Source organism: Heptranchias perlo, chromosome 13 (assembly GCF_035084215.1).
Source record: "Heptranchias perlo isolate sHepPer1 chromosome 13, sHepPer1.hap1, whole genome shotgun sequence".
NCBI classification, from domain to species: Eukaryota; Metazoa; Chordata; class Chondrichthyes; order Hexanchiformes; family Hexanchidae; genus Heptranchias; species Heptranchias perlo.
The window spans coordinates 15472335-15496996 of NC_090337.1; the positions used below are offsets into that span (position 1 = coordinate 15472335).

Below are 24662 nucleotides of genomic sequence, written 5' to 3' on the forward strand. Positions count from 1 at the left end.
GGAAAAATCAATTATTTTAACGAACTGTCCTACCCCCAATCCACCCATTCTAGGGGGTTAAACTCCGTGTGTTAGTGTTGAAAACACTGTGCCATGGAGTAATACAATAACTATATACATCCATTGTACAATTTTGCTTATTCCACCATTAGTCTTTCACCCAAGTTAATGTAAAAACAGGACGTGTCCATATTCCCTCTCACTGTTGAATGGTTAATCAATCTGTGAAAGGGTTTATTGTCGAATGTCAGCATCACACCCGTCAAACTGCAATGTGTTGATGGGATGGACTTCAGGTTGCTGCTTGGGATGGGAGTGCATTTTTTTTGTAGAACTGGCAATTTCTGCTGATTTTGCTAGCTTTGGAGTCTGGCTTGCTGCCATGGCTTCTCTCAGTGGTGTTCAGTAATGTCCGGCATTCCCAATTAAAATGGGACAAGTACGCCAGGCAGTACAGCAATGTTTCTCTAATCCATGGAGATGCAATGACAAGAATGTATTCATGCTCTCTGTATGTTTAAAGGAAACTCTGGCCCTAATATTTACGAGGAGGCAGAGGGGGAGCACGGTAGTTGGGGACCAGGAAATCCCGGGGACGTGGCAGTCCTGCCGAATTTAACAGCATCACCTCATTATCATTTTTTTACTCTGTTTCATGCCCGGAAACTGGCCAGATTGACAGGCTGGCCGTGTTGGGAAAGCCAGCAGTAGAAGGCCACAGCCGGGGAGTCCCCAGAACCGGGAAAGATGGCGCGGCAGAACTTGGGGGTGAGGGGGGTGTCGGACTGACAATCAGGAGGGAGGGAGAGATCGCAAGGCAGAAGGGGATTTACATTTAACATTTATTATCTTATAACAGGTTACAAGCCTTGATGAAACTGAATCAGTTGGCAAAATCTCAAAGCAGTGGACTGGACTATTGAAAGAAGCTTTCACGGATGCAGATAACTTTGGGATCCAGTTCCCCATGGATCTAGATGTTAAGATAAAAGCGGTTTTGCTGGGTGCCTGCTTCCTAATTGTAAGTAATAACAAATCAATGCAGGTCAGTGTGAAGGTCAGACTAGGAAAATATTTTATTACCTTTAATACAGAAAATAATGGCTGGGTGATCTCTACAATCTCTACAAATCTGTGAGAAGGAAGTTGAGCATTTTGAATCCATAAATTTGATTATTTTTCAACGCAGTCACCTCCAGTCAACCATTATTAATGCAGCTGAGTTATTTCTAGCCATATACAGAATCTGACTTGCTGTTGCCGGGTGATGCTAAGTGGGGTAGTTTCCCCGGTAGTTGTCGTGGTTACTGTTGACAGCCAGGGTGTTCCATTCACTTGATGCTTTATGCTGTCCTCACTTTGAAAAAAAATCGATTTATGATGTATTCACTACAACATTACTATAATTTACTGTTGATTATAGTGCTCTGTGCAGTGCTTTGAAGTGTCAGCATTGGTTCAGTGGTACCACTCTAACCCCCGAGTCAGAAGGATGTGGGTTCAAATCCACTCCAGGGACTTCAGCACAAAATCAAAGCTGACACTTGAATGCTGTCTTTCAGATGAGACGTTAAACCGAGGCCCCACCTGCCCTCTCAGGTAGACGTAAAAGGTCCCATAACACTATTTCAAAGAAGAGCATGGTAGTTCTCCCCGGTGTCCTGGCCAATATATATCCCTCAACCAACATCACTAAAAACAGATTACCTGGTCATTTATCTCATTGCTATTTGTGGGACCTTGCTGTGTGCAAATTGGCTGCCGTGTTTCCTACATTATAACAGTAACTACACTTCAAAAAGTACTTAATTAACTATAAAGCGCTTTGGAACGTCCTGAGGTGATGAAAAGCGCTATAGAAATGGAAGTCTTTCTTTCTTTTACATCACATTGGATTAGAAAGGTCACGATTCACGTTACAAAAATCTGAAGCATGTTAACAATGAATAAACATTTTGGATCAGATTACTCTGAAGACTGCAGTAAATTAAATATTGCCCTCCTTATAGCACCTAACAATTTTCTAAATGTTTGTAGTGATTTGGCATTTTTGCCTTTTATATGTTGTTTGTCATCTTATAGGCTCCCCTCTCATGCCACACACCATTCTGTGATTGTCATGCCAGGGCTGCATGTACAAGGTCAAGCACAGATTGCACTGCTGTTCAATTTTCAATATCTTTCTCCAGGGAAGTACTTTGTCTACATTTAATGCCTTCAAACCCTCTTATACCATCTGTGATTGGGATCTTGCCACCATGAATCAATCACAGACCCATACACTAACATGCTATAGTGAAGATGTGGAGATGCCGGTGATGGACTGGGGTTGACATTTGTAAACAATTTTACAACACCAAGTTATAGTCCAGCAATTTTATTTTAAATTCACAAGCTTTCGGAGGCTTCCTCCTTCCTCAGGTGAACGATGTGGAAAATCCACATCGTTCACCTGAGGAAGGAGGAAGCCTCCGAAAGCTTGTGAATTTAAAATAAAATTGCTGGACTATAACTTGGTGTTGTAAAATTGTTTACAAATGCTATAGTGAAGTACTGATGTACTTTCCCAAGCCCTGGGAAATCCATTCCCCCCTCCACCCGGGTTAAATTCAAATGGCCCCCAAAATCTCTGGAATGGAGCCTCATTTAAATATTTTAATCACTGATCTGCCTCTCCAGAGCAGGTTACTCGGACACCCACAAACCCGCCACGGTTAAACCAGAAGTAGGCAGGTTCATAGTGGGTTGGGGTCGGGTTTCACGTTTTTACCAATTTAACCCCGTCACCGTTCCTCTCCCACCCGTCGTGAGAGTTTAAAATTCCCCCCATAGTTTTACCTGCTGCACCTATATGTTGACTTTTTGTGTTTGTGTAGCCAGTGGTACAATGTAGATATTACAGGTATAATTTTGCCAAATCTTTCCCAGCACTGCGCCTTTCCCACCTAGAGTATATATTGGGAATTTAAATGTGCTACTTCCATGATTTTGTGCTACAGCCATGATCTAATTGAATTGCAGAACAGGCTCAAGGGACTGAATGACCTACTCCTGTTCCTATTTTTCTATATATAAGGGGCAGTTTTTTTACTTGTATATAACGTCTTTCTCAATCTCAGGCATCCCAAAGTGTTTTACAGCCAATGAAGTAGAGTGTAGTTTTATAAGTCTATGCTGCTAGTGGAGAGCCTCACCTATTGGCAGAGCAAACTGGAAATTCATGCATGTCATGCCCATAATTGTCTAACCATTCGGGTCAGAATACTGTGCACGGTGTACCTGAACTTCCGATTTATACCGACTGCTACTGACGACGCTCCCCACCAGCAGCAAAGACTTGTAAATTTACCCCCCCATCTAATCTAAATAAGGCAGATTTTCCATTGCCCCACCGCCCCACACACACCTTGGTGCTAGACATGGAGCAGCGCAGCTGGGAATGCCCTAGGTACAGGACCATCCCTTGGAGGAGCCAATCTCTGGCAGCAGCCAGAAGGTGCTAACTTCAATCTGTAGATCCCGGGGTTGGCGGGAAGGGTTGGAAAATCGTAGATACTGCTCTACCTTCCTGTCTTCAGCCTAACCTGGAACCCCTGTCGACCAGAAGGTTGGCGGGGACCATGGGAGCACACCATAGCGCCACACAAACACAAAAAGTCAACATATAGGTGCAGCAGGTAATCCGGAAGGAAATGGAATATTGGCATTTATTTCTAGGGGGATGGAGTATAAAAGCAGGGAAGTCATGCTCCAACTGTACAGGGTGCTAGTGAGACCACACCTGGAGTACTGCGTACAGTTCTCGTGCCCTTATTTAAGGAAGGATATACTTGCATTGGAGGCAGTTCAGAGAAGGTTCACTAGGTTGATTCCGGGTATGGAAGGGTTGTCTTATGAGGAAAGATTGAACAGGTTGGGCCAATACTCGTTGGAGTTTAGAAAAACTAGAGGAGATCTCATTGAAACATATAAGATTCTGAGGGGATTCAATAGGGTAGATGCTGAGAGGATGTTACCCCTCATGGGGGAATCTAAAACTAGGGGGCATAGTCTCAGTATAAGACGGAAATGAGGAGGAATTTCTTCTCCCAGAGGGTTGTGAATCTTTGGAATTCTTTACCCCAAAAAGCTGTGGAGGCGGAGTCATTGAATACATTCAAGGCTGAGTTAGACAAATTTTTGATCGGCAAAGGCGTCAAAGCATATGGAGAAATGGTGGGAAAGTGGAGTTGAGGTAAAAGTCAGATCAGCCATGATCTCATTAAATGGCGGTGCAGGCTCGAACGGCCAAATGGCCTACTCCTGCTCCTATCTCTTATGGTAAACTGGGGTGGAGATCCAGCAATCCATGTCTCTGCCTCGTTTTCCTGATCTTTGCACCTGGGCATTCCCCAGGGGCAAAGGCCAAAAAAAATCCACCCTAATATTTCCAAGGGTCAACGCAGTCATATTGTAACAAGATAAGCAGGTAGGAACAAAAAAAAGACCATTCAGCAAAACTAATTTGTGCCATCACTTTGGTCCAGCCTCAGTGTGCATCTAATTCTTATAATTCCATGGAATTCTGACACAACAGCATCATAAAAAGATTCAACTGTAAATGGTCTAGTTACAGATTACAGAAGCGGGGGAGAGCACTTTTAATGAGAAATTCTGTGGTGATTAGAAACTGCTGTCATCCTAAATCAGTCTCTTGTATTGTTTCATAAGGACCTTGTTAATTTAATGAAAGACAGATTTTTATAGCCATAACATAACTCTCAACATTTGGTTGGAGTTGTACAACAAACTAATTCCATTCCAAGTGACACTGTGGTAGAGGATTCCTCAATTTACAGCTTATTTCAGTTAGTCACTTTTCTTCCTTCTGAAATCTAGCTATATAAAATTAAAATCTATACAACGGGTGCGATCTATACAACGGGTGCGATGTTGCACAGTGTGACCTCACTTTTTGTGGGACTGTTCTTATCAGTTGGAAAGTGTACTGGTATCACGCTGTTGCTGCTCAGATTTTTTCAAAAACTTTAAACCACAACCATGCCAACAATATGAACCCAAAATATATTGAAGTTCTTGAGCTTAAAAGCAAATATGAGCAGAAGTAAAAGGGAAATTTCTGCTGTCACTATTTATGGCAAAACGATAAACATATTCCTTATCCGCATGTTTACAATTTTCCTATGAATAGGGAACAGCAGACGTGTTTCCCCAAACTGGTTAAAGTATCTTATTTCAATTTAAATGTTTTAGCATTACAAGGTTCATATTACAGTACTAAAGCTGCTCTTGATAACTGAGTATCTTTATTACTGTAATATTAGGGCCTGTTTCAGTTTACGAACCAACTGCTTAAAAAAGGTAATTCTAGGAAGACTGGAGTTACCAGCAGTTTAAGCGTTAACAACCTTCAAAAATAACGCAAAGGAATTGAAAATATCCTCTTCAATGCCCATTCAAGCTCATTATCCACAATTCCAAACACCATACATTCGCATAAACTGCGCAGAATATGTATTTCTCCTTCGTCTTGTGCACTCATGTATGGTAGTCCCTGTGTTTCTTTATAGAAATAGGTTTTCAAACTTTTTTTAAAAATGACTTTCCCCTTTGTTTAAATCCAACTTCTCACAGATCCTGTTGTGATAAGTCTTGTGACTAACTTGTTGATCCAACCAGACAGAGCACTTTTGATTCAGTTGCATAGAAAATAGGAGCAAGAGTAGGCCATTCGGCCCTTCGGGCCTGCTCCGCCATTCAAAACGATCATGGCTGATTGTCTAACTCAGTACCCTGTACCTGCTTTTTCTCCATATCCCTTGATCCCTTTGGCATTAAGAAATATATCTATCTCCTTCTTGAATACATCTAATGACTTGGCCTCCACTGCCTTCTGTGGTAGAGAATTCCACAGGTTCACCACCCTCTGAGTGAAGAAATTTCTCCTCATCTCGGTTCTAAATGGCATACCCCGTATCCTGAGACTGTGACCCCTGGTTCTGGACTCCCCAGCCATCGGGAACATCCTCCCTGCATCTAGTCTGTCTCGTCCTGTTAGAATTTTATATACCCATGTGTCACACTCAGTGGTATCCATGGGATCCTATATCATTCCAACTCTCTGCACCAGGCAAATGTACCTCTGTTACAAATCATTGGAACTTTACTCTGAGTAGCAAATTATTGTCTATTTCAGAAAGGGAAACCAATTCATTACACTCATTTTTAACTTGTGCTGCGTAAAGTGTACTTCACTGAGGACAGTGATTATTCTCCAATTTTCCTGCTTACGGTGATCAAGACAATAATTATAATGATTATGAGTGGTACAGTTAGAGGATAATCATGATGCTCAGTGAAGTAACATTTCCAAAGTGTTGGGTCATCTGTAAGAATGGTGCAACTCACAACCTCAGGTACGTCTGTCATCCACTGTGACAATTGTGATATGAACAACAATATCTTGCATTTATATTGTGCCTTTAATGTAGAAAAACATCTCAAGGCACTTCACTGAGGCATAAAATGGTTGTTAATATTCTGGGCTTTGTTAATATTTTGTAGAGGGGGATGTGTCAGATCTTCCTTGAGAGGAAGTGAGCTCTGTCTTTCCCAGGCATTATCACTGTAAAGCTAAAGCAGTACTGGATCCACAATCCTGACTTTGTTCATGTTGAATCTGCTACATATCTTTGGGCTTAATTATATACTTCACATTTCCTTGTACATTCCATTCATTTTAGTCATCGTTGCTGGGAAACATTATTTGTTCTTAAAAAAAAACTGGTTTAAAGAAACTGTCAGTGACATTTGGAGGGCGAAACAATTGGACGAACTCTCCATCTCTCGTATCCTACCATCCCACAGCAATGTCTTGTCAGAAGGTGGTTTGCTCCCTCATACTCACTTCTCACAAAATATAATACTAAAGCAGATGGAGGTCATTTTAACCTAACCCCCCCCCCCCAATGGAAAACTGATGCGATCAGATCAGCTGCCTGTCTTACACCTGCCTTTATTTACATTCCCTCTATGTCAATAGAAAGTAAAATCAGGCAGCGTGTAAAACAGGCGCCTGATCTGATCCGATCAGTTTTCTACTGGGTAAGATAGGTTACAATTACTCCCGACGTCTCGCACGTCTTATACGCTGTTTACTTCACTTCTTGGCCACTGGCGGTGACCCTGAATTCAGCAGTACAGGAACAACTGAACGATGCTCGTGCTGTCAGAGGCATGCGCACCACCGAACGAGCTGGTACTGTCCCATGCCGACAAAATTTGACACCGAGCCACATAAGGAGATACTAGCACAGGTGACCACAAGCTCAATCAAAGAGGTAGGTTTTAAGAAACGTCTTAAAGGAGGAGAGAGAGGCGGAGAGGTTTAGGGAGAGAATTCCAGAGCTTAGGGTCTAGACAGCTGAAGGCACGACCGCCAATGGTGGAACGAAGGAAATCAGGGATGCACAAGAGGCCAGAATTGGGGGAACGCAGAGTTCTCCGGGTGTTGTAGGGCTAGAGAAGGTTACAGAGATAGGGAGGGGCGAGGCCATGGAGGGATTTGAATACAAGGATGAGAATTTTAAATTTGAGGCATTGCCAGACCGGGAGCCAACGTGGGTCAGTGAGCACAGGAGTGATAGGTGAACAGGATGGTGCGAGTAAGGATACGGGCAGCAAAGTTTTGGATGAGCTCAAGTTTACAGAGGGTGGAAGATGGGAGGCCAGCCAGGAGAGCATTGGAATAGTAGAATCTGGAGATAACAAAAGCATGGATGAGGGTTTCAGCAGCAAATGGACTGAGGCAGGGGTGGATATGGGGGATATTACGGAGAAAGTGCTTTGAAATGCAGAGGATGCAGTTTAATTACAACACTGGAATTTTAGGTGGTGCCAGGATTAGATCGCCATTTGATTTAGCCCCTATCATAGGTTGCACCGTAAGTGCTGTGCCTACCGTACCTGCATAGTGGGCCATTTAACTTCTGTTTCAAATAGGCTATTACCCACGGAGTGGTTTAAATGCTTCTACTAACAATTTTGAGATGCTTTCATGCTTTCACTATAGTTAATTTATTTTTTTCTGAAACTATTACAAGCCCACATATGCTTCTTTGCAGGGGACCCCAATAATGATGGCAAAGTGTGTTCATGTTACTGATTTCCTCATCTTTTATATACTTAACCAAGAGACTGTTTAAAATATGCTGTAGTACTCCACCTGAACTCAAAGGCCGTGACTCTGCATAGTTGACATTTTATGTAAGAAATGCCTAACTATCAAATCCCAGTAGCCAATAGTGAACTACAATAACTTTAAATTATTGGATTGAGGACTCAACAACACTGTTTTCTTTACAACTAATGATTACTTCATTTCACTACTTCTATGTGAAGGACAATGTGAATGTTAAATGAATCATCATGGTCAAAACAATATAGTAATAACATTAAAATCCATCTGCTATTTCCTGGTCTTTGATGTAATTCGCCTTCAGGGCTTATGAAGAATACAGCTGCTCTTCTGAATGCTATCATTTTGATTTGTTATGATGATAACTGCTGCTTCATGAGATGTGGGTGAATACCGTAGCGGCAGACACCTGAAATACCACACCACTTAAGGCACTGGGACCCATTACTACCAGGTGTGGAGGCTGAGGCCTACTCCATACCCAATGCGCCCATTACTGAACAACGTGGAGGCTGAGGCTTAGATCCTGCACACAAACTGTGTACAAAGGTTCATTAAGTTATTTAAATGAATCCCAAGCCACATTGCTTCAGTCACTCAGCACCCATTACAAATGGGCACTGCGAGGAAGGGGAGGATGAAAATGTTTTCATTTTTTTTTATCTGGGTGGCCCTGTCCTTGCAATTGGGCAACTTAGCTTACCTGCCGCTGAAATGTTCGACCTCAAAAGGCTAATTTAGCTCAAGTGCGATCCTCCTTCCGTTCTAGCCTTCAATAAAGGTTCTTTATCCCTGAGGCACCAGCAGACGTTTACATGCTGCTGGCGCAGAAATTTCCGCTCCTGCAAGATCTCCCAGCACATCACGAGTAATGTGCTTTGAGCACTTTTAAATATTGAAATAAGCTGCCGTAGCATTCTTGTGCGAGGTCAGCCCATTTGGATGCAGGGGGTATGTAGCACTACTATGTTGGGACCGCAGCCCTGATATGTTCACTATATAGTTTAGGACATAATGATTACTCGTTAAACTGGCAAAAGGATCATCCATAGATTGGAGAAACTTCAGCGAATGAGATGATTCTGGAACTTAATAGTTCGAAGAAATTAGAGGGGAACGTGATCCTCATCTTTATAATGCAGGGAGACAATAATGTAGATATAAACAACTTATTTACTTTAAGCTATGATTGAAAACTAAAGGATGCAAGCCATAAATGAGATTGGAGAAAGAAAAGAAAGATTTACATTTATGTAACTCTTTTCACGACCTCAGGACGAACCAAAGTGCTTTACAGCCAGTGATGTACTTTTGAAGTATATTCACTGTTGTAATGTAGGAAATGCTGCAGCTATTTTGCGCACAGCAAGCTCCCAGAAACAGCAATGTGATAAATAACCAGATAATCTGTTCTAGTGATGTTGATTGAGGGATAAATATTGCCCAGGAGACTGGGGAGAACGCCTCTGCTCTTCTTTGAAATAGTGCCATGAGAGGGCAGACGAGACTCTGTTTAACATCTCATCCAAAAGACGACACCTCCAACAGTACAGTACTCCACTGGAGTGTGAGCCTAGATTTTGTGCTCCAGTCTCTGGAGTGGGACTTGAACGCATGACCTTGTGATTCAGATGCGAGAGTGCTACCACTGAGCCATGGTTGATAGATCACCCCCTTTCCTTCAAGTAGCATTGCAGATCTGTGGAATACACAGTTGTCAACAAAAAAAGCTAATACACTTTTGATGAACTCAATTAAAGGGAGCTGGACGAATATGTGGTTAAGAACAGATTGAAGGTTCTAAGGGTAAGTGCAGATATAAATCAAATGCTCTAAGGAACAATATGAATCCAGTCTGTTAGAAGCATTGGAATGTCATCTATGAAATAAAAATGGTTAGGATTGAGTAATGTAGTTGGTTATGTTGAATTATATCTAGAGTTTTCATTCAATTCTCTTTGCTCAGTGAGGAATGTCAAGGTCTTATTTGTGATTTATCACCTCTCTCAGCAGATTAAATAGCTGGGAATACACCACAGTGCAGATTATACCTAGTCTCTTGGCAGAAGTGCTTTTTTTGTAATTATGTTGAAAAATGTGCAGTGATTTAGGTCAGTTACATTTAATCGGATTCAAATTGTTTTTTCAGGATTTTATGTTCTTTGAGAAAAGCAATTAACGAACAAGGATCTGGCAAAGCTATGAAACTTTCTCTGCAGTAAGTATATGTGTATGAACAGTTAGCGCTTTGCCCTATTTATGGCATTTGAGTTCCAAAAACTCTACAGCCCAGTACTAATGGCTTTCTTCGTGATTGCACTTACAGAGATTGAAGCACATTGCGAAGATCATTTTCAGTCTTCCACCTTCATTTGAGATATGCTAATGACAGACATCCTTTGTGGTTTTTAGAATGTCATTTAAAAAAAAATTGGAATCGATGTATTGGGCTGAGTACCTGATTCTGACCATATTTGGCAACTCTTCAATGGATAGGACTTCTATGACTGACTGTGAAATTCATAATGTTTTCAGCAAATGCTAATCTCTAGAATGTAGGATTTAAGGGGCAATTTTCAGCTCCCACCACATCCAATTTTCTGTCCATTCATTTAAATGGATTTAAGTTAACAAAAATGAGTAATCTGCATAACAGGTTGCTCTCCTCTGCACACAATATTCCAATAAAGAATCATAGAAAGGTTATAGCACGGAATATGTGCCCCTGGCATGTGATGCTCCACATCAGGTGTGTGAAAGCAGAAATCTTACCCTTTAATTCTTCAAGTGGTGGTAAATTTGTTTATATTTAAAAAAATGACATGGCACTAGTTTTTCTGCCAGGTTTTCAAAACAAAATAAAGAAATATCACAGAATACACTTCATGGGACCAATTTGCTTTAGTATATAATATATATTTTCTAATTGTGTAATTCATTTTAGAATAATGTATATTTTTCAAATATGATAAACCTGCTGAATGATATATGCACTGTCTGTGATCAGATCAGTGAGAGTGGTTTATTAACATCAACCAAATGCCTTAATAATCCTGACTAATTGTGTATGATATTCACTTTCTATACTAACCATATTTCTGTATTGCCCAGTAGTTTTAATAACTTAATAAATATGATAGGATTATTGAATCTGTGCTAGTGTTTGTGTTTTTATTTCTCTGTGAATCATTATATTTCCATACAAAATCAGAAGCCCTTGTGTAGGTTCTGTAAGGGGTTTCTTTTTTTACTGTTGTTTCTCGGGCTTATAATAGGTCAGCCAGTTATGTTTTCCTGAGCTGCCCTGCCCGCTGTGCGGTTGCGAATCGCTTACCCCTTCCTGATTCTGAGCTGAGGACTTATCGGGCGGTAACAAAGACAGACTAACAGACCAGTGGATTGGTACAAGGAAAACCAATGTTTATTAATAAGAAAACTAAAAACTACAAGGTAAACAGTAAAATACAGAAGATAAAGAAATCGCTATAGATACAATACAGTCTTACACTTATCGGGTTGGAAGAAACAGACACATCGAGGGAAAATTCTAAAATCACAAGTTTAGCAATATCCCCTTTTACCCCCAACCTTACACCTATGCTAAGCTGTCTTGTGGCAGCCAGAAAATTAATGCTCACCGGTGAAAACAGATGAAAAGGCCTGGCCCCTGTGCCTGCTGCTGCCGTCGACATGTGGTTGCGAGGTTTACTGGATGGCCTTCCTTCTTAGCTGCTAGCAGACAGACAGGACACCGGGCCAGGAGGCGAAGAGAAAGAGAGAGAGATACTGGGAAGCCACCAGTTATACGCTCTTGGTAACAGGTTTTTTTCGTACCTCATCAGCTTGCTTCATTGTTTGATTTAAGCACGAAACGTAAGACAAAGGACCCCATCTCTGGCCTATTTACATTAATGGCCAATTCCTGTATTTCTGAGTTCCATAACTGCTTTAAGACAAAGGACCTCATTTCTGGCCCATTTACATAATGGCCAGTTCCTGTATCGATCTGTTCGCTAACTGCTTTACCATTGTTCCGAATGTACCTTGATGGTTCACCTTTTGTCCTGCGATCACTTCCTGCTCGAATTTTGATGTGTTGGCCGGCCATGTTGATAGCTTGCCTCAGGGCTAGAATGCAGCTGCATTGTTTAAAGAAACCTGTCTGAGACACGAAGCCTGCCGAGTTGTTGAAGAATCCAGCAGGCTTTTAGGCCATGTGTCTGACCGCAGCCATTTTGAGAGACCCTGGATTTTTAAAACAGTCACACCAGGGTTTCTTTAATAACTCCAATAAATCTTCGGGGTGGGGGGGAACATGTGAAATTTTGCGAATCCCTTCACTCCCCCCTGTGGATACTTAAACTTGCTTGAAGTGTCCATGCAAGGTGAGCAAAAAATTTCTGACCGTCGCAAACAACCTTCCCCTATATTTACCTATCCCCAATCCCTCGACACATACATTCCCTTACTTGGAGAGAACCCCAGTGTATGGCAGGCATTCGGATAGAAAACAAGGTTGAATTATAACAATCCCAGCACGGAGGGGTCCAAATACCCCTGCACCACTTGGGATGAAACAGTATTTCGCATACTATACAACACAACAATGAACAATCTTTATTCAAAACAACATCAAAACAAAAACTTACTTTATTGAAAACAACAAACAGAAAGGATCATCTTTATTAAAATAATGAAACAGGCTGCCATCACTCGCAAGGGATGCGTCCCCGAACTCACACGGGTGTTTCGTCTACCCGAGCATACTGGTCCTTCCATACCCTTTGTGTTCTAACTACTACCTCGAGACCCCTATTCCTACACTGGACGCAAACCAGGTAGAGGACGATCCCGAGCTGACAGATTACTAGCACGTGTGATGCCAGACGAATCCAGGAGGGGACCTCTATATTCTCAAAGATGTCCCACCAGGGTGGGGTCGTAATACTCAGAATATCGGCCCTTATCTGGACAGTCTTCTGTTCCAGCGTGTAAAAGTGTTTTTGGGACACCCCTACTGCTTTTAATAATTTAACGAGGTGTTCTGGGAGAGGGGGGATCTGGTAGCCGAAGTGGGCTACATACCTTTGGAGGTTGGTGAAATTCTCTTTCACAGTGAGGTGAACAGTGGATGGTTCAGGGACGGGGACAATTCGTGTCTGTGCCACTTGAACTTCTGCCTCAGGTTTAAAGCAGAAACTGCTGTCACTCACCGCACACCAGCTGTGCTGACCATGCTGGTAGTGAGACGCTGCTGTGGTGATGCAATATGTCCCACCTCCTATATACGCCACCTGTGGGGGAACATGGCCTTGTGCCATGGCTTCCATGGTGCAGTTTATAGGCTTCGCGTCAGCAGCTCTGAACCCGCACTGCGGTTTTGAATAGGCGTTCAAGTGCTGGGGACACAGGATTATGTGTGATCCCCAGCTCCGGCACCCCGAGAGGTCGGTACCAGTCATACCATGCTCCCACTTTATGACGTAGGGCGGGACCGCTGTGAAACGAACGTGTGCACCCCCCTGAATGACACCAATGTTCTCCACCCTGTACACCGGCGCGGGTCGGGCCGTCCCGCCCATGACTGGCATCCTTACAACTATCCCTATGATGGTGTGGTTGGAACGCCCACAGTCCACTGGGACTGGGTAGGCCTCAGAAGCTAGGCGGAGCTGGCACGGACTTAATGTATTCTCAAAAGGGTGGAGGGCTGCAAGGTGTTTGTTGCTGATCCAGGAGGGGACTAAACCTTGTTTTAAATCCTCCAGATTGCTGCGGGCCTCGCCCAGCAACCATGCCCCATATAGCACGCACACTTCATTCTGCGCCGCCTGGTCTGACGCATTCCGACCCTCCCTAATGAGCGCATTCACCGTCTCTGCATGCTTTTCCAGCTCCGCTATGATCTCCTTTAAGTGGAGAGTCATGGCCTGATCTTCGTGCAGTTCCGAACCCACCACCTTATTCGCATCGATTAATATTTTCTTTAATTGGGTTTTTAAACCATTAATCTGGGTCTGCAGCTCGATGTCATCTAAGCTGTTGATGACAGAAGACCCCGTGTTAAAACCAGTTAAGACATCGTTAAAAACACCCCTTCTTTGTCTCCCAATCCCGTCCAAAAGCTCGTGGGTGTATAGTCTGGTTCTGTCAACGTCTGAAAAATCAAACTGATAAAATTTACGGAACATCTCTTTTAAGAGGGCTTGATACAACTGCGCGGTCTCTGTGGGGCACCACGCGGGTAGGTGTACCTCGGTGAGGTTTAAAATCACGGAGGCTACCGCGTAGTGCACCCCTTCATACAGCACCTGGTCTGTAGGTACTAGCACCAAGCCGTTCCCTGGTCCCTTGGTGGTGGCGGGGCATCCCTCTACTATCATACGTGACGTCACAGTCGTGGGCAGGGGCTGTCGGGGGCGGGTTACTAATTCAGTGGCATTAACCGAGATTGGGGAGTATGGGATCGCGCATGCGCCCAGGCGCGATTCCCAGTCCATCCCCCTCCCGTTATCTTGCCACTGGCTGTGGAAAATGATGGAAATGCCTGTGGGGCAGACTTTCTCTGAACCCCACATACAGACATAGATCCCCTGATCCGGTTCCCACCATTTGTCCCAGCACACACTTAACCCTCCCTGGGTCCCTGTGATGGTCCTGTGGGTGTTATTCCCTAACCTTTCCCACTCTACCCTGGGGTTCCCCATATCCTTACTTAATTTCCTAAGCCACCACCACCTATCCAGGGGAACATTGCCTTTACATGACAAATATATTCCTTTTCCCACGGTGACGCTAATCCTCAGGGTGACAATTCGTATCCTCGGGCACTGGAGGGAGGTCTCCCTGTATGAAAAACCGGCCTGGCTCGAGTACTGGGTCGAATTTGACCCCAGCCATCCGGGCCAGCTCCCCTCGTGAGTGTACAAGGCGATTTCATACGCCTCGCGTAGGCCACTCCCATCGTGGGTTAGGGGCGCCGTTTTTCCGGAGCATCCGAAGATGTGGTGGTCCTTGGTGTCGCCCCTTCTCGCGAGGCTCAGCCCAGACAGGGCGAGCAGGATCACTCCTCCGAACATTCCCTGTAAAAGATAAAGAACATCTAGCCGGGCTCCCGATAGGCTGCCTGGCTTGGGTGAAGTGTGAGCGGGTCCCTGGACCTCGGCTCACGTTGACAACACTGGAACGGTTCCATCTTAAAATTACATTACGGTTCCACACCTTATAATAAACCTATACATCTTAACTTAAAACTACAAACTTAACTGCTAAAGTTATATACATCCGCCGCCCGTCTCCGAGCGGCCAGCTCAAATTCTGTCAGGACTGCTGCAGGCTGCTCCCTGCGGCGTGGCTGTACTGACCTTTACTTCCGGTCCCTCACAGCCCGCGACTGCTGGCTGAGGACCTTTGTCTTTCGACTTAACTTTAGCACGGGAGGTAGCCCTTTTAAACTGGGGAGCCGGCGACCATGCCTTCCTAGGCTGGGGTGTCCGAGGGGACCTCCTAGGAAGTGCTGTTGGTGGGGCTACCCTGGCGAGCGGACCCTTGCTGTGGGTCGCAGCCCTCGCTGGCTGGGGACTTTTCCCCTGTGGCTCCTCCCTTCCCACGTCTGAGCTGGGGACAGGCAACCCTTCACTGCCTGCTGCCGGTGGCTGAGAGTCTTCCTCTCCAGGTTCAAAATCTGGGTCGGGGGCGGGGCTACCTGCCTTGGGCTCCTCCTCCTCCCCTCCTGAGTCCCAGAAGAGAGGGGGAATGGTTTGGACAGGGGTCTGGGTGACTCCTCCCCTGATACATGCGACTGCTCCTGCAGGTGCTGCCTGTGAGCTGTGACCTGCTGGGAGCTGGGGATTTCTAACCTCGGGTTGGATCCCAGCTGCCTGCTTTTTCGCCTCCGATCTAAACAGCTTACATTGGTTTATATGAAACCATTTCGTCCGCCGGGGCAATTTTACAGCGTAAACCATGGGGCTGGCTTTATCTACTATGCTATAGGGTTCCATGTACATTGGCTCCAAACTCCCCACTCGGGCGTAGTTCCTCACCATTACCTGGTCCCCTATCTCCCACTGATGACTTTTGTAGGCTCGAGAAGCAATCGGTTATTCCGATGCTGCTTCCCCATACTACCTGCTGCCTGTTCGTAAATCTGCTTCAGGCGCTCGAGGAGTGTTCGGGCAATTTATCCCGGTTTACCTCCCGAAGCTGCCCTTCAGTAAGAACTGGGGTTAGGACATGGGTGGGGGTTCTCATGACCCTACCGGTCATGAGCTCGTGCGGGGAATACCCCGTACTCTCCTGCCTGACTCGCCATTTCTGTAAGGGGTTTCTTTTTTTACCGTTGTTTCTCGGGCTTATAATAGGTCAGCCAGTTATGTTTTCCTGAGCTGCCCTGCCCGCTGTGCGGTTGCGAATCGCTTACCCCTTCCTGATTCTGAGCTGAGGACTTATCGGGCGGTAACAAAGATAGACTAACAGACCAGTGGATTGGTACAAGGAAAACCAATGTTTATTAATAAGAAAACTAAAAACTACAAGGTAAACAGTATAATACAGAAGATAAAGAAATCGCTATAGTTACAATACAGTCTTAACTTATCGGGTTGGAAGAAACAGACACATCGAGGGAAAATTCTAAAATCACAAGTTTAGCAATATCCCCTTTTACCCCCAACCTTACACCTATGCTAAGCTGTCTTGTGGCAGCCAGAAAATTAATGCTCACCGGTGAAAACAGATGAAAAGGCCTGGCCCCTGTGCCTGCTGCTGCCGTCGACATGTGGTTGCGAGGTTTACTGGATGGCCTTCCTTCTTAGCTGCTAGCAGACAGACAGGACACCGGGCCAGGAGGCGAAGAGAAAGAGAGAGAGATACTGGGAAGCCACCAGTTATACCCTCTTGGTAACAGGTTTTTATCGTACCTCATCAGCTTGCTTCATTGTTTGATTTAAGCACGAAACGTAAGACAAAGGACCCCATCTCTGGCCTATTTACATTAATGGCCAATTCCTGTATTTCTGAGTTCCATAACTGCTTTAAGACAAAGGACCTCATTTCTGGCCCATTTACATAATGGCCAGTTCCTGTATCGATCTGTTCGCTAACTGCTTTACCATTGTTCCGAATGTACCTTGATGGTTCACCTTTTGTCCTGCGATCACTTCCTGCTCGAATTTTGATGTGTTGGCCGGCCATGTTGATAGCTTGCCTCCGGGCTAGAATGCAGCTGCATTGTTTAAAGAAACCTGTCTGAGACACGAAGCCTGCCGAGTTGTTGAAGAATCCAGCAGGCTTTTAGGCCATGTGTCTGACCGCAGCCATTTTGAGAGACCCTGGATTTTTAAAACAGTCACACCAGGGTTTCTTTAATAACTCCAATAAATCTTCGGGGTGGGGGGGAACATGTGAAATTTTGCGAATCCCTTCAGTTCTTCATTTACTGAATGCACTTGGCCACTTGACTAATATGGTTACTTTAGCTGTTACACCTCTGTATCTGAACAATTAGCATTTAACTTATTTTCTCCACCTTTCCTGACTAAGCTGAAATTGCAAAATGGCAGTTCATTTTGAACGTTTGATGGAAGCACGACAGTTGGTGCTCCAGTGTAAATCTAGGGTAGTTGGGGAGAGGCCTGTTACACATAGTAGGCCCATTGTTCCTGATAAACCAGCATAAACTGGGCAGGCAGGAGAGGAGAATGAGACGGGGAGCCATTTCATCGGCACCCACCACCTGATATTCCTTCCAGGATTTCTCAGTGGGAACGATACATTTTGTATTATATAGTAAGGCACAAATGATGGGATGATGTTGGTCTTATATGGTCAGTGCGTTCCTGACACACAGCATTGCTTTGGGCCATGGAGGCGGGGGGGGGGGGGGTGGGGGTGGTTAAGATTAAAATAGCTGCTTTTCCTAACAAATCAAAATGCGCACTTCAAGTTTAGAAAAAAAATGATTTCAATCGACACCATTACGAAGCGAGAAGCAACCACAGATATTACCCTCTCCTCCCCGCACTCACCCGAGCGCTGCTGCGATGCCATAAATGGTCTCAGCACTCGACCTACATGCTTAAATTATCCTGACCCCCGGATATGGGCCAGGATCGGGGTGCAGCCAAGGGACAGGCAGAAATTCTGGCCTACCGAAGATTGCCCAAGATCCACTGCCAGTGTGGCAAAGAGGACTATGCAGCCCAGTAGTTTTGTTTCTGTAGTGGTATTGAAGATGTACATTGTGGTGTATTGACCCTTGCCTGTACTGCTATGTATAATTATCCCTCTGCCAGCTGGAGGTGCCAGTACATCGCACATATTTTGACACCAGATCCACACTGTTAATTGCTGCATGCAAAACTATCTTTGAGCATAAGTGTTTAATTAAAGTTGCAGCAGCCGTTCAGCCGCGCCTTCCCTACTGAGGAACATTTTCTCTCCTGCAACTGTCTTCAGGACTAACAACCATCATTCTGTCTGAAATCGGGTGCTTGTGGCTGCTGCGTTTCCTACACTACAGCATTGACTACACTCCAAAAGTACTCCATTGTCTGTGAAGCGTTTGTGACATCCTCTGGTCTTTCTCTTATGAGTAGATACCATTAGAATTGAACCAAAGGACCCCAAAATAGCCGCAATCTTATTAGTTGCACACGATTGTTACACAACTTACAAATCACAAGAAGGAGATTTTCTCACAACACGTTTTAGCGGTGCGTTCAGGTTCTTTAAGCATCTTAAATAGGTAATTCAATCCTTAGCCCTTCCATTGCTCTTTGAGAACAAGATGACTTTCCCTGACCATTCTGTGCAAGTTTGGCTGATTTATTCTTTCAGGGTAGCTTTCCTGGGGGAAGGTTATCTTTGACCCCTTCCTTAAATGGTTGTAGATCCTATTACATTTAGTGGGACTGTAAAAACTGTCCACATTGTAGGAGAGTTTAGTGAGCAACAGTGGAGAAGTGTTGTATTCTTTTACCGTGAGTCACTTGTCATCGGTTGCTGACCGGCTTTGTAGTATTTTTCTGTCTCCTGTTTATTGCTGTCCCAAGTCATCCTTAGGAATGACATCATAGGAAAATCTACCCTCCCTGACAGAATTCATTAAATGAATTTGAAGCCTACTTTCCCTGGTTACTTTTAATTTAAAACCTTTATATTGTTACCAAATATAGCTATCCCCATATAAAACAGTTGAAAATATTCACGTTTCCTCCCTAATCCCCACTGCGAACGCACCTACTCCCGGTTTAACTGGAGCGGATTGGGGGTCGGGCGAGTAACCTGCTCTCGAGAGGCGGGTCAATAATTTTAATATGTTAATGAGGCTCCCTGCCTCAGATTTTAGCAGCCATTAGGATTTAACGGTTGTGGGCCAGATTCCCCAGGGCTCGGGAAACCAGGCAACTAAAGGGAGGCGAGAACTGCCGGATCCAGCAGGTAAGTGCTTTTCCAGCAATGCATGTGGGAAAGGAGGAGCAGGAGAGCTTCCCCCTCAGCCCCCCCATGCTTAACCTGCCGCGAACAGTCTCCCTCCCCACGATCTCTAAATCCCCTCCCCGTGATATGACAACTGTTTTGTATGTACTGCTGCAAATTTTATGAATAAAGTATATTTTTTGAAAAAAAAAATCCCCTCCCCGCGATCCGACGCTGACCCCCCCCACAATCCTTCCCTCCCTCCCTCCTCTCCGCTGCCCGGCTGTGGCCTTCTACCAAAGGCCTTCCCACCCGACAGACAGCCAGCCTCCACATCTGGCTGCCGGGTGGGAAACGGAGAAAAAAATTTCAAATGAGATCCTGCCGTTAAATTTGGCAAGACCTCCGCCTTTCCCCTATTTTCAGGTTTCCTAGGCACTGATAGTCACCCCGCCTGCTCCCCGTCTCCCCGTAAATATCAGGGCCATGGTGGATGATGTATTTCTCTCATTTGCATATTATTCAAATAGTGACAGTCACAGGAATTCCAATGGGTAGGAAAATGGGCAGAGATGCCATGGAGCACGTCCCTTTCTAATTCTACACCCCGGCCCACCCAGAAAGAGGGCAGAAGATCTCAGTCAAGCGATCTCTAATAATGAACTTGTCTTAAATAAATTAACATAACATTCATGGGGGGGTAATTTTGACTTTGGGTGATAGTGTAAAACAGGCAATATCGGATCAACTGCCCGTCATACATCTCTCCCGATTTGAGGTCAATTGAAATGGGAAATGGGGAGAAATGTATCACAGGCGGCTGATTCCATATCGACCATTTTACACTCGCCCAAAGTCAAAATTACCAATGAACATGCAACTAAGGGAACAGCAACAGCCCTTGCTCTACTAATCCCCCAAGGGGAGTATCAGAAAATGTAACAGGATAATTGTTGACATTATGCTCTTTCAGGTGATAGTCGAGGGAGACTTGTCTCTGTTAACCTGTTAACTGCCAGTTGAATAAGATTCACTACCTGCTCTATGTTATTATCATAGAATCATAGAAGTTACAACATGGAAACAGGCCCTTGGGCCCAACATGTCCATGTCGCCCAGTTTATACCACTAAGCTAGTCCCAATTTCCTGCACTTGGTCCATATCCCTCTATACCCATCTTACCCATGTAACTGTCCAAATGCTTTTTAAAAGACAAAATTGTACCCGCCTCTACTACTGCCTCTGGCAGCTCGTTCCAGACACTCACCACCCTTTGAGTGAAAAAATTGCCCCTCTGGACCCTTTTGTATCTCTCCCCTCTCACCTTAAATCTATGCCCCCTCGTTATAGACTCCCCTACCTTTGGGAAAAGATTTTGACTATCTACCTTATCTATGCCCCTCATTATTTTATAGACTTCTAGAAGATCACCCCTCAACCTCCTACTCTCCAGGGAAAAAAGTCCCAGTCTGTCTAACCTCTCCCTATAAGTCAAACCATCAAGTCCCAGTAGCATCCTAGTAAAGCTTTTCTGCACTCTTTCTAGTTTAATAATATCCTTTCTATAATAGGGTGACCAGAACTGTACACAGTACTCCAAGTGTGGCCTCACCAATGCCCTGTACAACTTCAACAAGACATCCCAACTCCTGCATTCAATGTTCTGACCAATGAAACCAAGCATGCCGAATGCCTTCTTCACCACCCTATCCACCTGTGACTCCACTTTCAAGGAGCTATGAACCTGTACTCCTAGATCTCTTTGTTCTGTAACTCTCCCCAACGCCCTACCATTAACGGAGTAGGTCCTGGCCCGATTCGATCTACCAAAATGCATCACCTCACATTTATCTAAATTAAACTCCATCTGCCATTCATCGGCCCACTGGCCCAATTTATCAAGATCCCGTTGCAATCCTAGATAACCTTCTTCACTGTCCACAATGCCACCAATCTTGGTGTCATCTGCAAACTTACTAACCATGCCTCCTAAATTCTCATCCAAATCATTAATATAAATAACAAATAACAGTGGACCCAGCACCGATCCCTGAGGCACACCGCTGGACACAGGCATCCAGTTTGAAAAACAACCCTCTACAACCACCCTCTGTCTTCTGTCGTCAAGCCAATTTTGTATCCAATTGGCTACCTCACCTTGGATCCCATGAGATTTAACCTTATGTAACAACCTACCATGCGGTACCTTGTCAAAGGCTTTGCTGAAGTCCATGTAGACCACGTCTACTGCACAGCCCTCATCTATCTTCTTGGTTACCCCTTCAAAAAACTCAATCAAATTCGTGAGACATGATTTTCCTCTCACAAAACCATGCTGACTGTTCCTAATCAGTCCCTGCCTCTCCAAATGCCTGTAGATCCTGTCCCTCAGAATACCCTCTAACAACTTACCCACTACAGATGTCAGGCTCACCGGTCTGTAGTTCCCAGGCTTTTCCCTGCCGCCCTTCTTAAACAAAGGCACAACATTTGCTACCCTCCAATCTTCAGGCACCTCACATGTAGCTGTCGATGATTTAAATATCTCTGCTAGGGGACCCGCAATTTCCTCCCTAACCTCCCATAACGTCCTGGGATACATTTCATCAGGTCCCGGAGATTTATCTACCTTGATGCGCGTTAAGACTTCCAGCACCTCCCTCTCTGTAATATGTACACTCCTCAAGACATCACTATTTATTTCCCCAAGTTCCCTAACATCCATGCCTTTCTCAACCGTAAATACCGATGTGAAATATTCATTCAGGATCTCACCCATCTCTTGTGGCTCCGCACATAGATGACCTTGTTGATCCTTAAGAGGCCCTACTCTCTCCCTAGTTACTCTTTTGCCCTTTATGTATTTGTAGAAGCTCTTTGGATTCTCCTTTGCCTTATCTGCCAAAGCAATCTCATGTCCCCTTTTTGCCCTCCTGATTTCTCTCTTAACTCTACTCCGGCAATCTCTATACTCTTCAAGGGATCCACTTGATCCCAGCTGCCTATGCATGTCATATGCCTCCTTCTTCTTTTTGACTAGGGCCTCAGTCTCCTGAGTCATCCAAGGTTCCCTACTTCTACCAGCCTTGCCCTTCACTTTATAAGGAATGTGCTTACCCTGAACCCTGGTTAACACACTTTTGAAAGCCTCCCACTTACCAGACGTCCCTTTGCCTGCCAACAGACTCTCCCAATCAACTTCTGAAAGTTCCTGTCTAATACCATCAAAATTGGCCTTTCCCCAATTTAGAATTTTAACTTTTGGGCCAGACCTATCCTTCTCCATAGCTATCTTAAAACTAATGGAATTATGATCACTGGTCCCAAAGTGATCCCTCACTAACACTTCTGTCACCTGCCCTTCCTTATTTCCCAAGAGGAGGTCAAGTTTTGCCCCCTCTCTAGTCGGGCCATCCACATACTGAATGAGAAATTCCTCCTGAATACACTCAACAAATTTGCCTCCATCCAAGCCCCTAATGCTATGGCTGTCCCAGTTAAAGTTGGGAAAGTTGAAGTCCCCCACTATTACCACCCTATTTTTCTTGCAGCTGTCTGTAATCTCCTTACATATTTGCTCCTCAATTTCCCGTTGACTATTTGGGGGTCTGTAGTACAATCCTATCAAAGTGATCTCTCCCTTCTTATTTTTCAGTTCTACCCATATAGACTCAGTGGGCGAACACTCGGATATATCCCCTCTCACTACTGCCGTGATGTTCTCCCTAATCAAGAACACAACTCCCCCTCCTCCCTTACCTCCTGCTCTATCTTTCCTATAGCATCTGTACCCTGGAACATTGAGCTGCCAGTCCTGCCCCTCCCTTAGCCATGTTTCAGTAATAGCTATAACATCCCAGTCCCATGTACCCATCCATGCCCTGAGTTCATCTGCCTTGCCCATCAGACTTCTTGCATTGAAATAAATGCAGTTTAATCTAGACTTCCCTTGGTCTTTGCCCTGCTTTCTCAGACCATCTGTCCGGTCATGTTCTGTACACTCTCCCTTACTGCCTTTTGTTTCTGTCACCACTTTATTTCCCACTGACTTCCTGCATCGGTTCCCATCCCCCTGCCATATTAGTTTAAACCCTCCCCAACAGCACTAGCAAACACTCCCCCTAGGACATTGGTTCCAGTCCTGCCCAGATGCAGACCGTCCAATTTGTACTGGTCCCACCTCCCCCAGAACCGGTTCCAATGTCCGAGGAATTTGAATCCCTCCCTCTTGCACCATCTCTCAAGCCACATATTCATCCTAGCTATCCTGTCATTCCTACTCTGGCTAGCCCGTGGCACTGGTAGCAATCCTGAGATTACTACCCTTGAGGTCCTACTCTTTAGTATAACTCCTAACTCCCTAAATTCAGCTTGTAGGACCTCATCCTGTTTTTTACCTATATGCACCACGACAACTGGCTGTTCACCCTCCCCCTCCAGAATGTCCTGCAGCCGCTCCGAGACATCCTTGACCCTTGCACCAGGGAGGCAACATACCATCCTGGAGTCTCGGTTGCGTCCGCAGAAACGCCTGTCTATTCCCCTTACAATCGAGTCCCCTATCACTATAGCTCTGCCACTCTTTTTCCTGCCCTCCTGTGCAGCAGAGCCAGCCACGGTGCCATGAACCTGGCCACTGCCACCTTCCCCTGGTGAGCCATCTCCCCCAACAGTATCCAAAACGTGTAATCCGTGGTCTAATAAAATGAGTACTTTTTAACTTCAAAATATCCCATTAATCTTCATCAGACTCCCATGATAAACTGAAAGAATGATATTTTGCTCCGTAATTCACAGTACATGTTAATTCTTTTTAACTGTGCAAAACTTGATCGTATCCTCTCCCAAAAGACCCACACCAATGCTGCAAGACAAACAAATTCAAAATGCCTTGTTGTTCCCACAGAATTGACTAGGAGGAGGTGAATGAGCAGTTTCCCATGAACTATTACATTGAATGAACCCAGTGGGAGATTAGAAAATTATACAAAGACCTTTCTCACTTGCCGCTGAAGTGAATGCTCCATTCAAGTGAGACATCCA

General features: G+C 44.7%; 1 protein-coding gene across 1 annotated transcript in view; it reads left to right on the forward strand.

Annotated features, from left to right (window-relative positions):
* The window catches only part of si:ch73-206p6.1 (phospholipid scramblase 1), a 59103-nt gene extending 47756 nt beyond the window's left edge, over nt 1–11347 (forward strand). The window contains exons 7-9 of the mRNA XM_067995021.1: nt 860–1021; nt 10347–10415; nt 10524–11347. Of these exons, the coding sequence (XP_067851122.1) occupies nt 860–1021; nt 10347–10376 (192 nt within the window). The 3' untranslated portion in view covers nt 10377–10415; nt 10524–11347. The remainder of the gene's footprint in view (nt 1–859; nt 1022–10346; nt 10416–10523) is intronic.
* The last annotated feature ends 13315 nt before the right edge of the window (nt 11348–24662 follow it).